This window comes from Podarcis cretensis (assembly GCF_951804945.1).
Source record: "Podarcis cretensis genome assembly, chromosome: 9".
NCBI lineage: Eukaryota > Metazoa > Chordata > Lepidosauria > Squamata > Lacertidae > Podarcis > Podarcis cretensis.
The window spans coordinates 4,260,836-4,285,522 of NC_137178.1; the positions used below are offsets into that span (position 1 = coordinate 4,260,836).

General features: G+C 49.4%; 1 protein-coding gene and 1 long non-coding RNA gene across 2 annotated transcripts in view; one reads left to right on the forward strand and one right to left on the reverse strand.

Annotated features, from left to right (window-relative positions):
- LOC307224469 overlaps positions 1-24,687 on the reverse strand; it is a 251,115-nt gene that overhangs the window by 48,148 nt on the left and 178,280 nt on the right. The window lies entirely within an intron of this gene.
- Positions 241-24,145, forward strand: SMYD5 (SMYD family member 5). The gene is made up of 13 exons (XM_079991005.1): positions 241-542; positions 3,344-3,452; positions 5,522-5,658; positions 7,015-7,136; positions 8,475-8,544; positions 11,084-11,188; positions 12,067-12,129; positions 13,231-13,301; positions 16,046-16,152; positions 17,757-17,813; positions 18,819-18,913; positions 21,118-21,188; positions 23,626-24,145. Exons 1-13 carry the CDS (start codon positions 447-449, stop codon positions 23,774-23,776), a joined length of 1,254 nt encoding a protein of 417 aa, XP_079847131.1. The 5' UTR covers positions 241-446; the 3' UTR covers positions 23,777-24,145.

The window sequence follows — 24,687 nt, forward strand, 5'->3', positions numbered from 1 at the left end:
TAAAAGCAAACACCCCCCCCCAACCTATACATAAATTCCTGCAACAGCGGCTATGATGGGGAGACAATGGAGGGCTGCGCATTGAAGGATGAAGCACTGCGGTTGTCTGCAAGGGCTTCCCACGCGGCGGGGGGGATTCTGACAGCCTGCATGTCACTTTTGCAGGCAGCTTTCTCTGGGCGGGGCCTCGGGCCCGGCAGCAGCAGCAGCAGCAGCCTCCCCTACCTCGCAGGGTTGTTGTTGCGGGGAGCCAGACCCGGGCGGAGCGCCGCCGCGCGCGCCGCCTGGCGCCCCTTTGCCGGGAAAGGCCGCCTAGCAACGCAACGGGAACGCAAAGCCGAAATCCCGACGGGCAAACCGAGCTGCGATCCCTCCCTCCCGCGATTGCAATTGCATTTCTTGCTCCTCCTCCTCCTCCTGGCGGGCAGGGTCAGAGTTGGGCCAAGATGGCGGCTCCCATAAGTGACACGTTCTCCTTTTGTATGGACCCCGCCGGCCAAGCCCGCCGCGCCCTGGAGGTGCGATTCATCAGCAACGTCAAGGTGAGCAAGAGGGAGCCGCTCCCTGATTCCCCCCCCACCTCCTCCTCCTGCTGCGGATCCAGTGGATCCTCCTCTGCTGCAGGGAAGGCGATCTCCTCCCTCCCTCTCCCCGCTGCCAGATCCTGCAGGGAAACGCAAGGCTGCAGCGACTGGCTGCTGTGCGCGCTTGCAAGGGAGCAAACCCTCCAAGGCGCCCAGGGCGCAAAGCGGCCTCCTTTGCGCGCGGATCGGGGGTGTCAGGAGCAAAGATGCGCAGGGTGGGGTGCCTGCAGAGATGTGGCTCCCGGGGCCGGATCCGGCCGGGTTTCCCTACGCGCAACCACGCCCGTGCCAGCGCCGCCACATCAGCTGAGAGGCTGCCATCGCGGGGTGGGGCGTTGGATCGCGGTCCGATGTTCTGGCGATGGTGCCAGTGAAATCGGCGGGACTTGCTCCCGAGTAACCCCGCTTGAGCGCTGGGTCCTGCTTGTTGGGAGCATCGTGGGCGCCTGGTTGGGACAGGATGCTGGGCTGGAACGGGAGGGGCTTTGACAAGGCATTTTTCTTGGGTTCTTCTTGGGCAGGTTGTGGCTTTCGATTCGGACGGGGCAAATTGATCTGGGCTGGGCTGTTAGCCAGGAAGGGGCGATGGAATCCCGGTTTCTGGAAGCCAGAGGGCTCTTGTGCCCGAATCCTGCTTGCTGGCTCTCTGCAGTGGGCAACTGGTTGGCCACTGTGAGCTCCGGGTGCTGGCCTAGGTGGGCCCCTTGTGGCCGGATCAAGTTGCAGGACTCTGTTGCAGAGACCCCTCGCAGATTACCTCCTAATACGCTTTTGATTTTGCCAACCAGCGATTTTAATAAACCGATTTTACTGCACGAAACAAATCCACATTATTTTGATCCATTCCCACAGGGCCCCTGAAAGGCATGGGGCCCATAGGCGGATATAACATATAACCCTGGTCTTGAAAGACCTACATTGGCTCCCAATACATTTCCGAGTACAATTCAAAGTGATGGTAAAGGTAAAGGTAAAGGTACCCCTGCCCGTACGGGCCAGTCTTGACAGACTCTGGGGTTGTGCGCCCATCTCACTTAAGAGGCCAGGGGCCAGCGCTGTCCGGAGACACTTCCGGGTCACGTGGCCAGCGTGACATCGCTGCTCTGGCGAGCCAGAGTCGCACACGGAAACGCTGTTTACCTTCCCGCTGGTAAGCGGTCCCTATTTATCTACTTGCACCCGGAGGTGCTTTCAAACTGCTAGGTTGGCAGGCGCTGGGACCGAGCAGCGGGAGCGCACCCCGCCGCAGGGATTCAAACCGCCGACCTTTCGATCGGCAAGCCCTAGGCGCTGAGGCTTTAACCCACAGCGCCACCTGCGTCCCTTTCAAAGTGATGGTACTGACCTTTAAAGCCCTAAACGGCCTCGGTCCAGTATACCTGAAGGAGCATCTCCACCCCCATCGTTCTGCCCCGATGCTGAGGTTTTGGCGGTTCCCTCCCTGTGAGAAGGGAAGTTACAGGGAACCAGGCAGAAGGCCTTCTCGGTGGTGGCACCCGCCCTGTGGAACGCCCTCCCAGCAGATGTCAAAGAGAAAATAACTACCAGACTTTTAGAAGACATCTGAAGGCAGCCCTGTTTAGGGAAGCTTTTAATGTTTAATAGGTTATTGTATTTTAATATTCTGTTGGAACCCCCCCAGAGTGGGTGAGGTATAAATAATAAATTATTATTATTATTATTATTATTATTATTATTATTATTATGCCTACTCTGCCAAGTTGCTGTGAGCAGGGAGAAGAGGCCTGCCTCCTTTACGGTGGCGACTAACCTGGATGTCTTTAAAAGAGGAATAGGCCAAAACATGGAAGATAAAAGCCTAACTGTGGCCAGTAGCCTCCATGGCAGTGTGGGGGCTATGCCCCTCTGAATGCTGTTCGCAGAGAATCACAAATGGGCGCACAGCCCATTAGAATAATTGAGTTGTAAGGGATCCCGAGGGTCATCTAGTCCAATGCAGGAATCTTTGCGCAACATGGGATTCGAATCCATGTCCCTGAGATTAAGAGTCTCCTGCTCTACAGACTGAGCTATCCCAGAGGGGAAAATGTGTATTGTGTTGACCACGATTAGCTTCTGCTGTTGGGGCACAATTGGCGTTCACTGGGTGAAGACCGCTAATAGCAAGCCCAGTTAATATTGATCAGACCAAATTGGGGCAGGTTCCCATTTAGCCTAGTGTGCCCTTTCACCCCCTGTGCTCTCATCCTTGGGCTGCCAGTGTTACGGACTATTTTCATGACTCGTCGGGTACGGTAGGGCGGTCATTCGTCTCCACCCAGATGATGTCGTAACTGAGTATGCGCTTGAACCTCTTTGAAGAGGAGCTGCCCTCAGCAAGAAATCCAACCTCCTTGTCTGTAGCTGGTCGCCTGGAGCTGTTTCTTAGCTCGCCCCAGCCAAGCAGGCAACCGCTGGTTCCATGTGGTGCTTCTCTTCCTCCTTCTTGCTGCCCTCCTGTCTCCAAACCAAGCCTATTATTATTATTATTATTATTATTACTACTACAGTGGACACTTGGGTTGTGAACGTGATCCGTGTGGGAGGCACGTTCGCAACCCGCACGTCTGCGCACATGCAGGTCTCAATTCGGCACTTATGCGCAAAGCACGATTTAGCACTTATGCGCATGCACAAGCGCCGAAACCCGGAAGTATCCATTCCGGTACTTTCGGGCTTGGCGCGGTATGCAACCCGAAATCAAGCGTCTGTAACCCGAGGTATGACTGTATTATCTTTTGTTATGTCGATGTTAAAAGGGCAAAGGACTCTTCGCCACCAGAAACATCAAGAAGGGGGAAACGATTTTTGTCGAGAAGCCGGTGGTGTCTGCCCAGTTCCTCTGGAATGCCCTGTATAAATATAGAGGTGAGCAAACTGGCACTCTCATTACATTTGAGGAGAAGACATTACATTGTTGAATACAACGTGTGCATTGGGGTGTGTGCATATATCTGTGTGTGTGTGTGTGTGTGTGTGTTAGTTATCTAGAAATTGGACTACAGTGGTACCTCAGGTTAAGAACTTAATTCGTTCTGGAGGTACATTCTTAACCTGAAACTGTTCTTAACCTGAAGCACCACTTTAGCTAATGGGGCCTCCTGCTGCTGCCACATCACCAGAGGACGATTTCTGATCTCATCCTGCTTAACCCGAGGTACTATTTCTGGGTTAGTGAGTCTGTAACCTGAAGCGTCTGTAACCCGAGGTACCACTGTATACCCCACGCTCCAGAGGATCCACTGACCTCGCACTGCTGATTCTGAGGGTGTGCAGCTGAGGGGCTGGAAAGGGCAGGGGAAAAAGTGGAAATTCCCGTGTGCACAGAGAAGTCCTTTGGAGCTGCAGCTTCGATACTCATCTAGTCCAACCTCTGCAATGCAGGGGTAATTTAGGATAACCTAAGATACTGTAAGGACTTATGTATCCTGTGTTTGTATACCTTTGGTTATCTGGTGCCCTGAGCAAGGACAAAATTTGGCGCGCACACAACCCCCCCCCCCCATTTTTTTTTTTCTTCTTTTCGACATAATTGCTTTTGGTACACTTGATTTTTTTAATGGATCGCCTCAGTACATACCTGTATAAATATAGGTATTACCATATTGGCCTGAATATAAGCCGCAGCTGCAAATAAGCCACACCTTTAAAATTCAAGACAAAAAAGACAATCCCCAAATATAAGCCACTCCCTTAAAATTGGGTTACAGGCTGAAAATCGCTGCGGTTGGTAGAATTGTAACTCCGCGCCAATTTAAGCGTTTTGTCTTGCAAGCCCACAAAAGTTACCATATACAGTGGTACCTCAGGTTAAGTACTTAATTCGTTCCGGAGGTCCGTACTTAACCTAAAACTGTTCTGAACCTGAAGCACCATGTTAGCTAATGGGGCCTCCTGTTGCTGCCGCGCCGCCGGAGCCCGATTTCTGTTCTCATCCTGAAGCAAAGTTCTTAACCTGAAGCACTATTTCTGGGTTAGCGGAGTCTGTAACCTGAAGCGTATTCAACCTGAGGTACCACTGTAGTCGCTAAAATCTCAAATCGCTATTCAGTTGCTACAATTCCACAGGCACTCACACCCGCAAATTGCAAATGAGCATTCTCAAGCTCGCAAATCGCTAATAAAACTTTTTTTTGGCTCCGTTTTACTGTATGTGTTTCAGCAGCGATATCGTAAAAGCCGATTTTTGTAAGGTCGCGAATTTAAGCTGTGCGGGATCCATTCCAATCCGGCTTCCGCTCTGGTCATGGGACCGAGACGGCTCTGGTCGCCCTAACAGATGATTTCCACAGGCAGCTGGATCGAGGCGGGTTGGGGCTGATGGGAAGTTTTGCTTCTGCACATGACTCTGGCAAACCGCTCTAAGCTGAAGCGTTCCTTCTTCACCCACCCTAGAATGTTTAGTTCACATTGAGTTAATGAAACATCGTACCCTGACCTGTTCTCAATGCATGGTTAACCACATCTACGGAATGCGATAGTTATGTTCTTTTAAGTCTTGTTATATCAATCATTAGTAATAGTTTAATAAGGAGGTTTTCATACCTGTCCAATTCTGGGTTCCCTTTCCCAACCTTTAATCTATTGATGATTAATGCCTATATGCAACCCTTGCATTGTATTTGTGTTAACCAATCAGCAACAAGCACATATGTGGCAATGCTGTAATATTCAATAAAAGGGACTCCCCGAGACATGCTCGGGAGATGCCTCCCATATGACACTTGTCATTCGTCTGTCGTTTATTTCAACCCAACATGGGGCTGCTGATTTGCAACCCGAGCGTCCACTGTATTTACTTTGCAATAAAAATTCTTTAAATAAATAAAAAAAAGGAAAGGAAAGGAAAAAATGCCCCTTCTGTTGTTTTACATTCCCAGCACTTACTTCCCCTAGTTTCCTTCATGGCTCTTTTCTTACCCCCATCTCCCCTCCAGCCTGCGACCATTGCTTGCGAGCACTGGAGACGGCGGAAGAGAATGCGCAGAGGCTGCTTGGGAAACCCCAAGCCCTTCCTCACCCAGAGCAGTGCAGCATTCGGAAGGAGCTCCACCAACACTGCCCCGCTTGCCAAGTAAGTAGGAGGCAGGCGGATCGCGTCCCCTCGCATGGCCTGGGAAACTCGGTCGCCTTTCCACGGCTGCCGAAGGGCTGTGCCAAAGCGGGGCGAGTCCCCTTCGAGGACAGCTGTGCTTCGCTTCCTATTGCTCCTTAGGTGGCTTATTCTTATACCCTCCTCTTTATTTTATTTTTCTTCCTTTTCTTTGGCTTGCAAAAATTTATACAGAGCAAAACAAAGCAGCCTAAATTAACATTGCCTTCTACCGATAAGAAATAATAATAACTATTACAATAATGAAAATACTAGAAGTACATTTACTTCCCCTTTTAAACTTCTATTCTGGTTACAATATATTACTACTCTATAAGAATCTGTTATCTCCTTTGCTGTCCCATATATTAGTTCCCAAATTTAGCCTAACCCTCCCCTCCTCCCCACTGCTTCCCTTCACCTATGTCAGATCTTCCCATCATGATATATATATATATTTCTAGTTGCTTTGATGAAATAGAGTAACCGGAAAACCGATAAATTATCATTACTTCTTTTGTCCTTACACACCTAACAATTGCCTGTTAAGAGTTCTGCTTTAACACCCTGTTTCTTCATGTATTCCCCTATGCATTCCCATTCTGTGTAGAATTTTTTGAGTGGAGTGGAGCAGTCATTTTTGCCATCTCGGCAAACTCACAAATCTTAACTTGCCATTCTGTCACTTGTGGTACTTTTTCTGTTTTCCAATATTCTTGTGCCTGCGGTTATATACAAAAATATATTCCTTTTGTCCTTTGGGACGCAGGTGGCGCTGTGGGTTAAAGCCTCAGCGCCTAGGACTTGCCGATCGAAAGGTCGGCGGTTCGAATCCCCGCGGCGGGGTGCGCTCCCGCTGCTCGGTCCCAGCGCCTGCCAACCTAGCAGTTCGAAAGCACCTCCGGGTGCAAGTAGATAAATAGGGACCGCTTACCAGCGGGAAGGTAAACGGCGTTTCCGTGTGCGGCTCTGGCTCGCCAGAGCAGCGATGTCACGCTGGCCACGTGACCCGGAAGTGTCTCCAGACAGCGCTGGCCCCTGGCCTCTTGAGTGAGATGGGCGCACAACCCCAGAGTCTGTCAAGACTGGCCCGTACGGGCAGGGGTACCTTTACCTTTTTTATGTCGTTTGTCAATGAACTCAATAAGTATGACTCTGGTGTATTTATTATTTTTAATAGAGCTCCTGAGGATCTTTTTGATCTCCTCATGTATCTCGTTCCAAAATTGTCTTACCACCTTACACCCCCACTACATATATGTCCCCACCCCTTTCTTGCACTTCCAGCAGAGATTTGGATGCTTTTTATATATTTTTTTTGCTAATTTTACTCCTTAGGTGGCTTATTGCAGCACAGAGTGCCGACAGCTTGCCTGGGAACAGTACCACCAGGTTTTGTGCTTGGGGCCGTCCAGGCAGGACCCCAACCACCCACTCAGCAAACTGCAGGAGGCCTGGAGGTACTTATTTCTCTTTTTTTTGGGAGGGGGTTAGTTAAAAGCCCTAAACGGCCTTGGTCCAGTATACCTGAAGGAGCATCTCCACCCCCATCATTCTGCCCGGACGCTGAGGTCCAGCTCCGAGGGCCTTCTGGCGGTTCCCTCACTGTGAGAAGCAAAGCTACAGGGAACCAGACAGAGGGCCTTCTTGATGGTGGCGCCCTCCTGTCAGATGTCAAGGAAATAAACAACTATCTGACTTTTAGAAGACATCTGAAGGCAGCCCTGTACAGGGAAGCTTTTAATGTTTAATAGACCATTGTATTTTAATATTTTGTTGGAAGCCGCCCAGAGTGGCTGGGGAAACCCAGCCAGATGGGCGGGGTATAAATAATACATTATTATTATTATTATTATTATTATTATTATTATTCCTTGTGTTTTGATGTTGTGAATTGCCCTGAGACGTATGGATGAAGGGTGGCTATGCAGATTTAATAAATAATAATAAAGAGACTTTCTGTCCGTAGCAGGGAGGGCTTGGGGCTATAGAAGAGGGTGTTTTGTTTTGTTTTGTTTTTGTTTTTTGAAATCAGGCTGCAGGGCTTAGTTGCTTAGGTTGGCCAGTTTAGAAGCCTTTTGGTTGACTGAAAAGGTGTGCCCCCATTGTCTGGATGAATGGGGCATCAGGGATTTAAAGAACAATTATTATTATTCCTGAAAAACCCACAACTGTACATGCAGCATCTGAAAACAAATAGAATCCTTTTAGAATGCTCCAAAATACCTTGGGGGGTTATCTGCTCTAACATCCTCGACTGAGGTAGGGAATCGGCTGCTACAACACCCCTGAAACATGGGCCAGGCAGCTTAAATAACTAGTAGTATTATTAAACCCTATTGTTTGTTTGTTTGGTCGCTTTTTGCCATTGCAACTGAAAGCTGCTTTGGGGTGGGGAGGGGGGTGTTTATTGGTTTGTGCTGTTTTTATTATGGATTTTGCATTATCTTGTATTTTTATGGCATGAACCGCCATGAAATCTACAGATGAAGGGCAGTATGCAATTTTCTTTTTTTTTTTTAAAAAAAAAAATATTACAAAAGAAAACGCACAGAATAAAAGTAGAGAGGAGGAAATTATAAGGTCAGGGAACTTCCTTTGCAGATATTTGCAAGATGCTGTGGGAGCTGGTTTTGGCTGGATAGCAGGAGGGGGAAAAAAGCTAATAATAATAATAACAATACCAGTTAATTATTATTTGAGGTAGATTCTGCTAGGGCTAGAGCACTCTGCTTCCCCGCTCTGTTTCATATGTGATTATGTGAATAAGAAATCCCTTTCCTTTCCTTCTTCTCCAGGAACATCCATTACCCGCCTGAGACTTCGAGCATCATGCTCATGGCCAGAATGGTTGCAACTGTCAAGCAGGTTTGTGTTGGGGTTTGTGGTACCCCAAGATCTGGAGGATGGATGGCGGCTATCAGATTGAGGCTGAATCCTGACAAGACAGAAGGACTGTTTTTGGGGACAGGAGGCGGGCGGGTGTGGGGGACTCCCTGGTCCTGAATGGGGCAACTGTGCACCTGAAGGACCAGGTGCGCAGCCTGGGAGTCATTCTGGACTCACAGCTGTCCATGGAGGTGCAGGTCAATTCTGCGTCCAGGGCAGCTGTCTCCCAGCTCCACCTGGTACTCAGGCTGAGACCCTACCTGCCCGCAGACTGTCTCGTGAGAGTGGTGCATGCTCTAGTTATCTCTTGCTTGGACTACTGCAATGCGCTCTGTGTGGGGCTACCTTTGAAGGTGACCCAGAAACCACAACTAATCCAGAATGCGGCAGCTAGACTGGTGACTGGGAGCGGCCGCCAAGACCACATAACACTGGTCTTGAAAGATCTACATTGGCTCCCAGTACGTTTCCGAGCACAATTCAAAGGGTTGGTACTGACCTTTAAAGCCCTAAACGGCCTTGGTCCAGTATACCTGAAGGAGCATCTCCACCCCCATCGTTCAGCCCAGACACGGAGGTCCAGCGCCGAGGGCCTTCTGGCGGTTCCCTCACTGTGAGAAGCAAAGCTACAGGGAACCAGGCAGAGGGCCTTCTCAGTAGTGGCACCCGCCCTGTGGAACACCCTCCCATCAGATGTCAAGGAAATAAACAACTCTGACTTTTAGAAGACATCTGAAGGCAGCCCTGTTTAGGGAAGTTTTTAATGTCTGATGTTTTATTGTGTTTTTAAATATTTTGTTGGAAGCTGCCAAGCATGGCTGGGGCAACCCCGTTATCTGGGCGGCATATTAAAAAATATATATTTGGCTTTAAAGAAATGCTAGGTCTGGGCTGGGGGAGCTTTTTTGGCTCTCAAGGACCACATTCCCTCTTGGGCAAGCTTCCAAGGGCCATGTATTACCACAGGAAATAAACTGCCACAGGGGCCGGATTAAACTGACCGGCGGGCCCCCGAAATGGAGTTTGCACATGCCTGCTCTACATCATGCGCAGAAACCCCCTTCTTGACTGTTGAACCCACTACAGTGGTTCCTCTGGTTGCGAATGGGATCCGTTCCGGAGGCCTGTTTGCAACCTGGAACGTCATATCTGCGCAGCTGCGTGACCTGATTTGGCGCTTGTGTGCATGCATGAAGCGTGATTTAGTGCTTCTCATGCACGAGCGGCGAAACCCAGAAGTAACCTTTCCCGGTACTTTTGGGTTGCCAAGGGACGCAACCTGAAAGGACCTAACATGAAGCAAATGTAACATGAGGTATGAATGTAGTGGGCAGAGCAGGAGTTGTGACTTCTGCCTTAGTACGTACGGCTGGCCGCATTCCAGCAAACACCAGAGAGATGCGCACACACATTGACCCTCACTCTTCCGCCCAGGCAAGCAGGAGACACGAGCCGTCATTCCTGCGTTTCATGGGGTTGGAATAAAAGGCCGCTGGGGGTCTCTTCCAAGTCTACAGTGCTGAGATTCTGTGATTCTTGCAGTTCAGGGATGCGTCCACCCATGGAGGACCTTACGGTCTTCAAACAAAAACGTCTTGGAGGTCCCAGGCCACAGGGAGGTTAGGCTGGCCTCAGCCAGAGACAGGGCTTTTTCGGCCGTGGCCCCGATCTGGTGGAACGCTCTGCCACAAGAGACTAGGGCCCTGTGGGACTTGACATCTTTCTGCAGGGCCTGCAAGACAGAGCTGTTCCACCTGGCCTTTGGCCAAGGCACAGCCTGACCCCCTCCTTTGGTAATCCTCACAGAACTCCAGCCCAATGGTTGCCATTCAATTCTGAATTGAGTTTAGAATGTATTTTAATTAATTGATTGTGATTTTATGTAAACTGTATTACATTTATTGTTGTTAGCCGCTCTGAGCCCGGCTTCGGCTGGTGAGGGCGGGATATAAATAAAAATTTATTATTACAGTGGTACCTCGGGTTACATACGCTTCAGGTTACAGACGCTTCAGATTGCAGACTCCACTAACCCTGAAATAGTACCTCGGGTTAAGAACTTTGCTTCAGGATGAGAACAGAAATCAGGCTCCGGCGGCAGCAGGAGGCCCCATTAGCTAAAGTGGTGCTTCAGGTTAAGAACAGTTTCAGGTTAAGAATGGACCTCTGGGACGAATTAAGTACTTAGCCAGAGGTACCACTGTATTATTATTATTATTATTATTATTATTATTATTATTATTATTATCATCATCATCATCATTATTATTATTTATCCCAGCCTGGCCGACGCATGCAAGGAGAGCAGAGTGGAGGGCCTGGGAGAGGGAGAGGAGGGGGGAGCATGCCAGAGCCCTGAAGGACTTCATTTGTCCCACGGGATGGTGGTTCCCCACTCCTTGTATAGACCAAGGGGAGAGGTCTTTCAACATCTTCTTGCCTCGATTGTTCCTCAGAAGCTCCCTGCAACAAGAGAAGTAAAAGCCGCATTTTATTTTGTTTGTTTGTTTCCTTGCAGGCAAAGGACAAAGACTGGTGGCTCAAACTCTTCGCTCAGTTCTGCAGCAAAACAGCCAACGAGGAAGAGGAGATCGTCCACAAACTCCTGGGGGATAAATTTAAGGTTGGGAACCCTGTGATAATGGAAGGGTTGATCTTCTGCGGGCTGGGGATCCGTTCATTTGCAGTGGGGTTGGACTAGATGACCCTTGGGAGTCCCAGCTCTTTGGTTCTGTGGCCCTGGGGTTCTTTCTTTCTGCCCGTCTCCTTTGACCCAAAGGAAGCGTCGTAATCTTAATCCTGCGCCTGCCTCCCCTGTGCATGCGCAGTGGTCGGTAGAAACCAAGCTGCAGTTTCCTTTATCTTGAATCCCCCAGCGTGGTTAGCCTACGGAACTCCCTGCCACTGGAGGCGAGGCTGGCCACCAAACCTTGATGGCTTTGAAAAAGGATTGGACAAATCCATGGAGGAACAGAGGGCTATTCATGGCCACTAGTCACAATGACTATATGCCCCCGCCGTCGGAGGCAGTGATGCTTCTGAATATCAGTTGCTGGAAACCACAGGAGGCGAGAAGGGTTTTGTGTTCGAATCCCCCTTGCGGGTTTCCTGCAGGCATTGAACTGATTTTATAATGAATTGATTTTAGAATACTGTATTATTTTACTGTTGTTAGCCGCTCTGAGCCCGGCATCGGCTGGGGAGGGCGGGATATAAATAAAGTTTTATTTTTATTTTATTATTATTATCTGGTTGGTCCCAGGATGAAGAGCTCCTGGCCTGATCCTGTTCTTATCTCAGATTTTAGTAAAAGCACATTTCTGTTCAGACTCGAGGGAAGTGTGGGCAGGATCTCACAGGGTGGCAGCTGATGGGAGTTGTAGTCCAGAACATCCAGAAGGCCCCAGGTTCGAGAAGGTCGCGGGGACAGAATCAAGCATGGACTTGTTTCCATTATCCCTAGCGTTGAATGACTTGTGATCTTCTCCTCCACCTCTCCAGGGCCAGCTGGAAGCCCTGCGCGTCCTTTTCACCGAAGCCCTTTACGACGACCATCTCAGCAGGGTAAAGCCAGAATTTTTGTAGCTGGGAGCAGCTCCAGGCTCCAGGTTTCTCCTTTAGTGGAAGCTGGAATAGATGCCCTTTGGGAAGTTTTCTGGATCTGTCTGAGTTTCCCCAGCCACTCTGGGTGGCTCCCAATTGAGTGTTAAAAGCATTAAATATTAAAAACTTCCCTGAACAGGGCTGCCTTCAGATGTCTTTTAAAGATAAGATAGCTGCTTATTTCCTTCACAACTGAAGGGAGGGCGTTCCACAGGGCGGGCGCCACTACTGAGAAGTCCCTTTGTCTGGTTCCCTGTAACGTCACTTCTTGCAGAAAGGGAACCGCCAGAAGGCCCTCGGAGCTGGACCTCAGTGTCTGGGCTGAACAATGGGGGTGGAGACTCTCCTTCAGGTATACTGGACCGAGGCCTTTTAGGGCTTTAAAGGTCAACACCAACACTTTGAACTGTGCTCAGAAACGTCCTGGGAGCCAATGCAGATCTCTCAGGACCGGTGTTATGTGGTCTCGGCAGCCGCCCCCAGTCACCAGTCTAGCTGTCACATTCTGGATTAGTTGTAGTTTCTGGGTCACCTTCAAAGGTAGCCCCACATAGAGCACATTGCAGTAGTCCAAGCGGGAGATAACTAGAGCATGCACCACTCTGGCAAGACAGTCCGCAGGCAGATAGGGTCTCACCCTGCGTACCAGATGGAGCTGGTAATCAGCTGCCTTGGATACAGAATTGACCTGTGCCTCCATGGACAGCTGTGAGTCCAAAATGACCCCCAGGCTGCGCACCTGGTCCTTCGGGAGCACAGTTACCTCATTCAGGGCCAGGGAGTCCCCCACACCTGTCTGCCCCCTGTCCCCCAAAAACAGTACTTCTGTTTTGTCAGGATTCAACCCCAATAGGCAGGGAGTTCCACAGTTGTCCGAGGGCAGCCACTGAGAAGGCCCTGTCCCGCGTCCCTACCAAGTGTCCCTGTGAGGCTGGCGGGACTGAGAGAAGGTGAGGCCCCCTATCTCACTCCTCTAGTCCCAGGAGATACTCAGCATCTAGGGCAGGGATGCTGTTTTCCACCACCATTTATCTCTCTCTCTTTTCTATCTACTCCTGCCAGTGGTTCTCCCCGGAAGGTTTCCGGTCGCTTTTCGCCCTCGTCGGCACCAACGGACAGGGGATAGGAACCAGGTAAGTTCAGGTGGATTTTAGCCTCTCCCGGGAACTCCCCTGGGTGCTCTGGGGGTTAATTAGGACTTAGCGGAATACATCTACTTCATAGACACTGAGAGACAACAGGACTGTGCAAGGTGGCCCTACTATAAGATTGGAGAAATCGATATATAGCTGCACCGGCAGCATATCTCTTCTTTCTCGTATCTAGAAATGCTAGAAGGGCCTTTACACTTGCCAGAAGCTCAACTCTTCCCTCGACGGTCCTGGATGGAGCCTTTTAAAAAGTCCCATATGCTCAGAGACTTTGCGGCTGTTCATTGGGGGAGATAGGAAGCCCAGAACCCTTGTTCTTTAGATGTCCCTTTTAGGAAGAGGCACGTAGTAAGACCATTGATTCCCTGCTGGTGAGGCTCGCAGACCTCCCGGAAAAGCAAAAATTTGACCTTTTCCTGTTAGCCAAAGATCATAAGATGACCCAGATGGTCACCATATTCTGTGTACAGATCTGTAGGCGCAGACCGTCCCCCGACTCAAACTAGTTCGTGAAGAAAATCCCCAAACTCCGTTACATGGGTGACTCTGGGTCATATCTATGTGGTAAAAGGTAAAGGTAAAGGTACCCCTGCCCGTACGGGCAAGTCTTGACAGACTCTGGGGTTGTGCGCCCATCTCACTTAAGAGGCCAGTGGCCAGCGCTGTCCGGAGACACTTCCGGGTCACGTGGCCAGCGTGACATCGCTGCTCTGGCGAGCCAGAGCCGCACACGGAAACGCCATTTACCTTCCCACTGGTAAGCGGTCCCTATTTATCTACTTGCACCCGGAGGTGCTTTCGAACTGCTAGGTTGGCAGGCGCTGGGACCGAGCAGCGGGAGCGCACCCCGCCGCAGGGATTCGAACCGCCGACCTTTCGATCGGCAAGTCCTAGGCGCTGAGGCTTTAACCCACAGCGCCACCTGCGTCCCTCTATGTGGTAGCCTATCTTAAAGTTTTAAGTGTCTATATGCTTATCACAGGACATGGGTGGCACTGTGGGTTAAACCACTGAGCCTAGGATTTGCCGATCAGAAGGTCGGCGGTTCGAATCCCCGCGAGGGGGAGAGCTCCTGTTGCTTGGTCCCTGTTCCTGCCAACCTAGCAGTTTGAAAGCACGTCAAAGTGCAAGTAGATAAATAGGTATTGCTCCGGCGGGAAGGTAAACAGCGTTTCCGTGCGCTGCTCTGGTTCGCCAGAAGCGGCTTAGTCATGCTGGCCACATGACCCAGAAGCTGTACGCCGGTTCCCTCGGCCAATAAAGCGAGATGAGCACCGCAACCCTAGAGTCAGCCATGACTGGACCTAATGGTCAGTGTCCCCTTTACCTTTACCTATGCTTATCGCATTTATAACTTTTAAATTTATTGTTGTACATTGTTTTAACTGTTTGTTTTCTGGGCATGTACCCCCAAGTGTGTTTTATAAGCTGGTCTCCGACCGTAATAAATTATCTAAAAGCCAGACCTAACTTTGCCATCTGACAAAACAAAATAAAAAAATTCCTTCCAGTAGCACCTTAAAGACCAACTAAGTTAGTTCTTGGTATGAGCTTTCGTGTGCATGCTATCTGCCAATCACCCAATCCCACCACCCTTCTGAGTAATACCCCTCCCCACCTTCTCACTATATAGAAGGGTCTGGTGACTTCTGTTTCAGTGTATCTGAAGAAGTGTGCATGCACACGAAAGCTCATACCTAGAACTAACTTAGTTGGTCTTTAAGGTGCTACTGGAAGGAATTTTTTTATTTTGTTTTGACTATGGCAGACCAACACGGCTACCTATCTGTAACTTTGCCATCTGAGGAACTTTAGATCAAGGGCTGTAGATCAAGGGCAGAATACCTGCTTTTCATTGAGAAAGTCCCTGGTTCCTTCCTCTTGCCTGAACCCTGGAGAGTCCCTGTCAGTCCTGATAGACAGTACTGAGGTAGTAATGAGAATCTCAGGTGAAATCCCTGTACAGCAGATGTTGCTCCCGGTCCCATTTGCCACCTGGAAGCAGAGAAGGTTCCGATAGCTTGCTGCTGCAGAAGATAAGGCTCAGCAAAACAGTTCTGGACATAGATACAGCTTGTAGGCTTCTCCAGATACAGATACATACAAAGTGTCTCTGTTGCTCTAAATAAGTTCAGCCATTCGAGACGTAACATTGGACACTGACTGTCTCACAGACTGAGCTGGGGCAACCCACTCATCTGGGCGGCATATATATGAAAAATACCAATTGGCGCTACAGTCCGTGCTTGCGGTGAGTGGAATTCAGTGACTTGGATATTCCCCCGTTGAAATCATGTTTTAGCTCCTGTGAAGTCACCATTGGCCCTCCACCTCAGTCGCTCTTCCCCGCCGCCTGCAAAATGGGTATAACGGTGTTGGCCTACCTTTTAAGGCACTGCCAATGTGGTGCCCTCTTAGGACCACAACTCCCACAATCCCTGGTCGTTGGCCATGCTGACCCGGACCAATGGGAGTTGTAGAACATCTGGATAGGGGCACCGTGTTGGCTACCCCCGTTTTCAGTGGAGGCCTCCTATGGATTGCTGCAAATTCTTTAGACGTCCCAGAGTTGGAGGTGTGATTTGTGGCGTGCCCCGGCCCAGCAAAATGAGGGTGCTTTTGGTGGTGGCACCCCAACGGCAATTCCTTGCCAGCCCCCGCAGAGAGGCAGACTCTATAAATGGAAGGAACTGATGCCATCTGTCTTTCTCTCTGGCACCACCCAGCTCCTTGAGCCAGTGGGTCCACGCCTGCGATGCCTTGGAGTTACCCCCTCAGGAGCGAGAGCAGTTGGACGCCTTCATAAACCAGCTGTACAAAGACATGGAGAGAGGTCAGTGAACGGGAAATGAGGGGGGGCTTTGAATGACGGGGGGGGGCGTGCCTTCATGGATGGGAGGTTCCCAACGCTCAGCACCCCCTGGTTGTGGCGGTGTCATCATGTGCCTGGCATCAGTGGCATAGCATGAGGGGGGCCAGAGGGACTGTTGTCCCGGGTGCAAAATTTGGGAAGCGTATGCAAAATTTCAAAATAAAATGCTCTGAGGGTTTTCTTTAAAAACTATCAAGCGGTGTAAACATTTCTCAAAATAAAGAAAAATAATAAAATAAAATAAACTCCCCCCTCCACCATCACTGCCGCTGCCCGGCTCTGATAGTGTCTTGTCCCAGGCACTGGCATCCCATGGTATGCCACTGCCTGGCATCACTGAGGAACTGGGAAGGATGCTGAACTGTGTTGAGTCCATGCGTGGCTCACCTCCAGGCCCTTTCTGCTTTGGAGAGCAGAAGAACCAGGTTGCAGAATCAGGCCAAAGATCCATCTTGTTTTGCCTGATGGGTTGGGTGCTTGATCTTCTCCAATGCTCTGGTGAAACAGGATCAAACCTTGATATTGTCCAGGGATGGGTGGGAGAAAGTGGACCGCCTTGAGCCCCTTGGAGGAAAGGCAGGGTATAAATTGATCATGATGATGATGATGATGATGATTTATTTACTGTATTTTTTGCACCACAACACTCACTTTTTTCCTCCTAGAAAGTAAGGGGAAATGTCTGTGCATGTTATGGAGCGAATGCCAGCGGGTGGCGGGGGGGATCTGCTGCAGTCGTGAGCAGAGGATCCATGGTTCCCCTTCCTTCCCTCCTTCATGGTTACAAAGAATGGATCCACATGGATCCTCAGGATTTTTGCATTGGGCTACTCCAAACTCACATGTCTGTGGCCACAGCATGAACCACAAAAATCATATATCCACTATTTCGTTTAGAATATTTTTTTTCCCTTGTTTTCCTGCTCTAAAAACTATGTGCGTGTTATGGTCTGGTGCGTGTTATAGAGCGAAAAATACGGTATATCCTGCCCATCTGGCTGGGTTTCCCCAGCCACTCTGGGCGGCTTCCAGCAGAATATTAAAATACAATGATTCTTCAAATCCTAAAAGCTTCCCTAAACAGGGTTGCCTTCAGATGTCTTCTAAAAGTCAAGTGCTTGCTTATTTCCTTGACATCTGGTGGGTGGGCGTTCCACAGGATGGGTGCCACCACCGAGAAGGCCCTCTGCCTGGTTCCCTGCAACTTTGCTTCTTGCAGTGAGGGAACCGCCAGTAGGCCCTCGGCACTGGACCTTAATGTCCGGGCTGAAAGATGGGGGTGGAGATGCTCCTTTGGGTATAGTGATAGAATCCTAGAGTTGGAAGGGGCCCCTGGGATCATCTAGTCCAACCCCCTTCAGTGCAGGAATTGCAACTCAAGCATCCCTGACAGACGGCCATCCGATCTCTGCTTAGAAACCTCCAAGGATGGAGAGTCTGTACCACCGCCCACGTGAGGGTAATAATGTGCCCGATTCCTGCATTTAGGATTCTCTTTGGGAAAGGGGGATTATTAAGAGACCAAAATTGCCTCTCATATCTTCTTTCCTCCCTCTTCGATTTAGAGACAGGGGAGTTTCTGAATTGCGAAGGGTCTGGCCTCTACATGCTGCAGAGTTGCTGTAAGTATCAGGGGAGGAATAATCTGCCCAAACACTTTTTATAGAATCGTCGAACGGGAAGGGAACCCAGGGGTCATCTAGTCCACCCCCCTGCAATGCAGAAATCTCAACTAAAGTATCCCTGGCAGATGGCCATCCAACCTCTGCTTAGAAACCTCCAAGGAAGGAGAGTCTACAAGCAGCGGCGTAGCGTGGGTTGTCAGCACCCGGGGCAAGGCAAGTAATTTGCGCCCCCTAACCCGGGGCAAGGCAAGTAATTTGCGCCCCTAACCCCTAACCTGCCGCCGTTGCCAGCTTCTTCTTGCTGCTGCCTGGGCTGGGGTATTTACGGTAAGGTAGCCACGGCGGCGGCGAGTCCGTGTCAGGTGATCTGAGGCGAGTTGCCGCTGGCGCTGCCGCCCAAACGACACCGCTTGCCCGGAGGAGGAGGAGGGCAGAGAGGCGAGGAAAATGCAACATGGCCCAGCAGCTGCAGCGGCGGCGGCGGGGCTGTGAGGAGGGGCTGCCTGGTGCGCCCTCCGCGGCCCTGACGCGTGGGGACCGCGGCGAGCGCTGAGAGCCGCTGCCTGCCGGACGCCTTCAGCCCGGACGCGCGCACAGCTCGTCGGTTCCGCGAGACATGGGGCTCTGCTACAGCCTGCGCCCGAGGCTCTTCGGCGACTCCGGAGGCAGCGAGGGCGCCCCCCCAGATGTTGCCCCCGGTGCTGCCGGCCCCCCCTCCACCCCCCACGCTACACAACTGTCTACAACCTCCTGAGGGAGAACATTCCCCTGTTGAACAACAGGAATTTCATCCTGGAGTCGGAATCTCCTTTCTTGTAACATGAAGCCACGGGTTCGAGTCCTACCCTCCGGAGCCGGAGAAAAGTAGCTTGCTCCATTCTCCACGTGGCAGCCCTTGAGATATTTGAAGATGGCTCTCATATTTCAAAAAATATATACGGTATATCGCACAGGAAATTGTTCCTTGAAGTTCATGGCTGCTCTGTTTGCTTCCTTCCTCAGGTAACCACAGCTGCATTCCCAATGCCGAGACCTCGTTCCCAGATAACAATTTCCTCCTGCACCTGACGGCCTTGGAGGATATCGGGCCGGGAGAGGTGAGAGCCCTGGAGGCTGTGGGGTGGCGCTTCGGAAACCGGTAGGGCAGGGGTCCAGGAGACCAACACTAGGTGGCGCTAGAGGTTGTGCATTCTTCCCGGGTAAGTTCTGCCACGGCAAGCTGAAACTTAAGGAGGAGGAGTGTCACGGTCCGGTCTATGGGTGATCGAAGTCCTGGCGGAGGACGTCGGGACTGGGGGCAAGATGGGGGGTGGGAGCATGAACGAGAGTCCAGAGGCCAGGGGTGCGAGGGTCAGGAAGCAGGGAGTCACGAAGTCAAGGGTCCGAGGGTCGAGAAGCAAGGAGTCACAAAGTCAAGGGTCTGAGAGTCAAAAAGCAGGGAGTCACGAAGTCGAGGGTTGAGAAGCAGGGAGTCACGAAGTCAGGAGTCCGAGGGTCAAGAAGCAGGGAGTCACAAAGTCAGGGGTCTGAGGGTCGAGAAGCAAGGAGTCACGAAGTCAGGGGTCCAGGGATCAAGAAGCAAGGAGTCATGAAGTCCGGGGTCCAGGGATCAAGAAGCAAGGAGTCACGAAGTCAGGGGTCCGAGGGTCGAGAAGCAAGGAATCACGAAGGTAGGGGTCCGAGGACCAAGAAGCAAGGAGTCAAGGAACCAAACGCGGCAAGGCAGGGAACGTGTTGCTGTGGCAAAGAGCCAAAGGGAAATGCTGACCTTATATCCCTTCCCGGCTCTTGCCACCAGGTGCAGTGAGTTACCAATCGGCCTCACCTGTGCGGCCGCACCTTGCCTCTTCAGAACAAACTTAGGAAGGCCCCAGTCCCACAGAGTCCAATTATTGGTCAGAGGGCCCGGCTCCTGCATGCACTCCTGACATGGAGGAAGCTGATGGGCCTTGGGCTGGTTGTTAAGTAAGAGAGAGAGAGAATGAGTTCCATAAAGGACCCGAGGGTCATCTAGTCCAACCCACTGCAATCAGCCATGGGTTCAAGGCAGAGGGTTGGACTGGATGACCCTGGAGGGGGGGGGGGGCCTTTCAACTCTACAATTCTGTGATTTTAAGCCAGAATGAGGTGGGCGGGCCGGTGTCTCAGTCTCCTAAATGGACCAGCTTGCAGGAGGTGAGAGGGGCCTGAGTTTTTGAGCCCTGTTGCAAAAAACTGGGCTTCTCCTGAGCTGGGACGTGTCCCAAAGTTAGGAATGGGTAACGAAAATCTGGGACACAGTATGCATGTTTAGGCTTATGGTTAAGTATGTTGAGAACCAGAGAGCAAGAGAATTCCTTTATCGGTTTTTTAATTATTTTTATTTTTTAACATCTTTATTGAAAATTCAAACGTACATAATTATATGTGCACTAAATATAGTGAGACATAAATAAAAGAGAGAGAAAGAAAAAGAGAAACAGAACCCATGTAGAAGTGAAAATAAACGGGAGAGGAATAAACAAACTATATATTTTACAAAGCTGTTATTGTACTTCACCAGATCTTAACCTATTAGAGTATTTGTAAGAATCCAATCCAAGAGAATACCTTTATCATGGTTTTTTTATTATTATTATTTACTAGATTTACATACCGCTCTTCATCAAAAGACCTCAAGACGGTTCAGAAGATAAAAACACAAATAAAAAGAGAAACCACCAAACTATAACAATAACAAAACAGAATATTATTTTCTTTTAATATAATTTTTATTATGTACAGGAGCAATAAGGCACAGCATAACGCAAATCCGTTTGTGCTACTTGGAACCGTGCGATATTAAATTATCTTTGTATGGGAATTCGTTCCTATGCGCTCAGTTCTAGATATTCCCTTCTGCTTTTATTTAATCTGGCATCTGTAACTATGTTTCGTTATGTTTTATTATAAATAAATACCGTATTTTTCCGTGTATAAGACGACCCCTATTTTTTGAACCCAAAATTGAGAAATGAATAATTGCATCATTCCGTGTATAAGATGACCACCAATTTTAAACTTTAAAAATTTGGGGGGGAAATATAGTCTTATACATGGAAAAACACGGTATATGTTTGTTTTTAATTTAAAGCTGGATAGAACAAAGATGAAATAACTTACAAAGATAAATATCAAATAGCAAGCTCTTTTTTAAACATAGAAATTAAAAAGAAAATAGGTAGAGGAATATACACAGAGGTTTAAAAAGAAATGTTGGGCATGCCGCTCTGTTTGGGTCAATGTTTGCCTTCAATGTGTGCCATTCCTTATTCCCGAACAGGAGATCTGCATCAGCTACTTAGACTGTTGCCAACGGGAGCGAAGCCGCCACAGCCGCAACAAGACCCTCCGGTAAGCCTGGGCAGCAAAGTTTGATGCCAACAGATGCCAACATAATATTAGGAGAGGCCTGGGGGAGGGGCGAGAGAGAGGCATAGCTCCCTATCAAGGAATCCTTGCAAAGCTGAACGTTGGAAGATTCAGGGATGATGCAAAGAAAATCCGTCTTAGACTGCGGAACTCTCTGCCACAAGAGGCAGCGATTGCGTGGCTTCCAAGGAGGATGAGGCAGATGGATGGAGGACAGAGGGAGCTTTCGATGGCTACGGCTGGTGGCAGCAATGCTTCTGAATACAGTGACACCTTGGTTCTCAAACTTAATCCGTTCCGGAAGTCCCTTCTGAAACCAAAGCGTTCCAAAACCAAGGCGCGCTTTCCCATAGAAAGTAATGCAAAATGGATTAATCTGTTCCAGACTATTAAAAACAGCATTTTAACATGAATTTTACTGTCTTGATGAGACCATTGATCCATAAAACGAAAGCAGTAAACAGTGTGCTGCAGTCACACAATCAGTAGCTGAACTGTGTTCCACACAGTCACAAAATACTACTACTACTACTAAATTTTATTTATACCCAGCCAGAGCCGGGCTCAGGACGGCTAACACCAATAAAATCACAGTAAAAGCCCTAAACTGTCTCAGTCCTGTATACCTGAAGGTGCGTCTCCACCCCCATCGTTCTACCTGGACACTGAGGTCCAGCTCCGAGGGACTTCTGGGGGTTCCCTTGAGGCAAGGAAGAAGGGCTACCCCTATGCTATCCATATAATCAGTTATCAGTAATCAATATATTCATATATGCTCACACATAATCAAGGCTTACAGTATTTTATAATCCATTTTGAATCAAAGGGAAGCTGTGCCTTAGCTAACTGCATACTGCTTGAAACAGCAAAATTAGGAGCCGACCTTTCCCCTACAAACATCCGTGTACCCGTGTAGGACAAGGGGAAGATGTGAATCAGAGATTCTGGTACAAAATCCCCTCAGATACAGGCTAAATTAATCCACAGAACAGGAAGAGCAAAACCACAAAATCTCCAAACTCCCTGTCCTGTCATAACTAGGGGAGAAGTTAGACAGAGCGTCACTGCAAGCAGCGGAAAGCAAAACTAGAACTCCGTGCTTGACCAGTGCTTGACCAGGAGCTGGTAGCATGGCAAGAAGCTTGCTAATTGGCTAATTTTCACTGGCAATATCGTGACTGCCTCATGGTTGTCTCATGATCTATGATTTGCTGTGATCTGCTCAGGTATAAAGACCTCGGGATTTTTGTCAATCGGGGTCCCAGTTCCTTTTGGAAGAGATTCCAAACTGGGTCCTTATTGCCTGGCAACAAACTTCACCTTCTTATTCTCCATTGCTGAGTCTGCCTGATCCTTATTTAACACCAAGCGAGTACCTGCTTACGTTCACGTGCTTCACCCTCACTGCGGGAAGCGATGTTACAGGGAACCAGGCAGAGGGCCTTCTCGGTGGTGGCACCCGCCCTGTGGAATGCCCTACCTTCAGATGTGAAAGAAATAAGCAGCTATCTTCTTTTTAAAAGACATCTGAAGGCAGCCCTGTTTAGGGAAGTTTTTAATATTTAATGCTGTATTGTTTTTAACACTTGATTGGAAGTGGCTGGGGAAACAGCCAGATGGGCGGGGTATAAATAATAAATTATTATTATTATTAATTATTATTATTATTATTATTATTATTATTAAAAACATAATGGGTGGCACCAATTTATAATACATGTTAAAATGTATTTTAAAGATTCCTTAGTGCCCTCGTATCTACGGGACCGCCTCTCCTGGTCTGCCCCGGAGAGGACCTTAAGGTCCATGAATAATCATAGTTTAGAGGTCCCGGGCCCTAAGGAAGTCAGACTATCCTCCACCAGGGCCAGGGCCTTCTCAGTGATGGCTCCGGCCTGGTGGAATGCTCTGTCCCAGGAGACCAGAGCCCTGCAGGATTTAACCTCCTTCTGCAGGTTCTGTAAGACAGAGCTATTACGCCTGGCCTTTAATTTGAACTTAGCCTGATCTTTTATTCCCCTTCCTTCCCATTTTATGATTACCTGCTCTGGGATCCCACAGCTCATTCTCCCCTGATCTCCTCGCGGGCCCAAATAGGACTAATTCAGCCAGCTAGCCCTGATGATCATCTAATGCTTATGGGATGGATTTTCCCCCTACACTGATTTTGAATTTAGAATTTATTGTTATTCACGTTTTATACTGTATTTTATGCTGTTTTTGTTGCATCAATTAAATGTTTTAAATTTGTTGTTAGCTGCACTGAGCCTGGTTTTCTGAACTGGGAATGGCAGGGTATAAATAAAAAATTATTATTATTATTATTATTACTATTATGTGTCGGGAGGATAACAAACTGAAATCGTCGCCATCGTAACCACCACCCACCCCTTTCTCCCCCTCCTCTGCCCCCTTCCAGGGAAAATTACCTGTTTGTTTGCTCCTGCCCCAAGTGCCTGGCCCAAGTCAACGACCCAGACGTGACGTCGGAAGAGGAAGACGAGGAGGAGGAAGAAGTCGAAGGGGAGCCGGACGACGCAGAACTGGAGGACGAGATGACGGACGTTTGACCCTGGGGGCTGGGCTGGGGGTTTCTCTCTGGAGGCGGCATCGGCGGCATCGGCTTGGGAAGGAGATTCCTGGACTCGTGAGCGGCCAGTGCCGGCAGCCGAGCGAAGTGCAGAGATTTTGCCAGGACGCAAAGCAGGGAGTCTGTCCCTTTGGGAAAATGTGCCCCATTTACTGACAACTCCCCTCTCTGTATTGTATCAGAGCTGTTAACCCACCCCCAAAGAGGGCCGGATCTTCCCCACCAATTGCCATGAGGCAGTTCCCCAACACCCCCCAAGCCCATGGGGCAGAGGGGCGCAGGCAGAAGGAACCCCTTGACCACCGTTTTGCCACTTGCCTGGGTACAGTAAAATGATTTGCAACGCAAAGAGCGGCTTTTGTGTTTAAGCGGTGGGAAAGGGGAATAAGGGAGAGGATCTTGGATCAGCAAACTTTTTCAGCAGGGGGCCGGTCCACTGTCCCTCAGACCTTGTCGGGGGCCGGACTATACAGTGGTACCTCGGGTTAAGTAATTAATTCATTCTGGAGGTCCGTTCTTAACCTGAAACTTTTCTTAACCTGAAGCACCACTTTAGCTAATGGGGCCTGCTGTGCCGCCGGAGCATGATTTCTTTCTCATCCTGAAGCAAAGTTCTTAACCAGAGGTAATATTTCTGGGTTAGCGGCGTCTGTAACCTGAAGCATCTGTAACCCAAGGTACCACTGTATTTTGAAAAGAAAAGAAAAATGAACACATTCCTATGCCCCACAAATAACCCAGAGATGCATTTTAAATAAAAGCACACATCCTACTCATGTGAAAACACCAGGCAGGCCCCACAAATAAGCCAGATATGCATTTTAAATAAAAGGACACATTCTACTCATGTAAAAACACACTGATTCCCAGACCGTCCGTGGGCCGGATTGA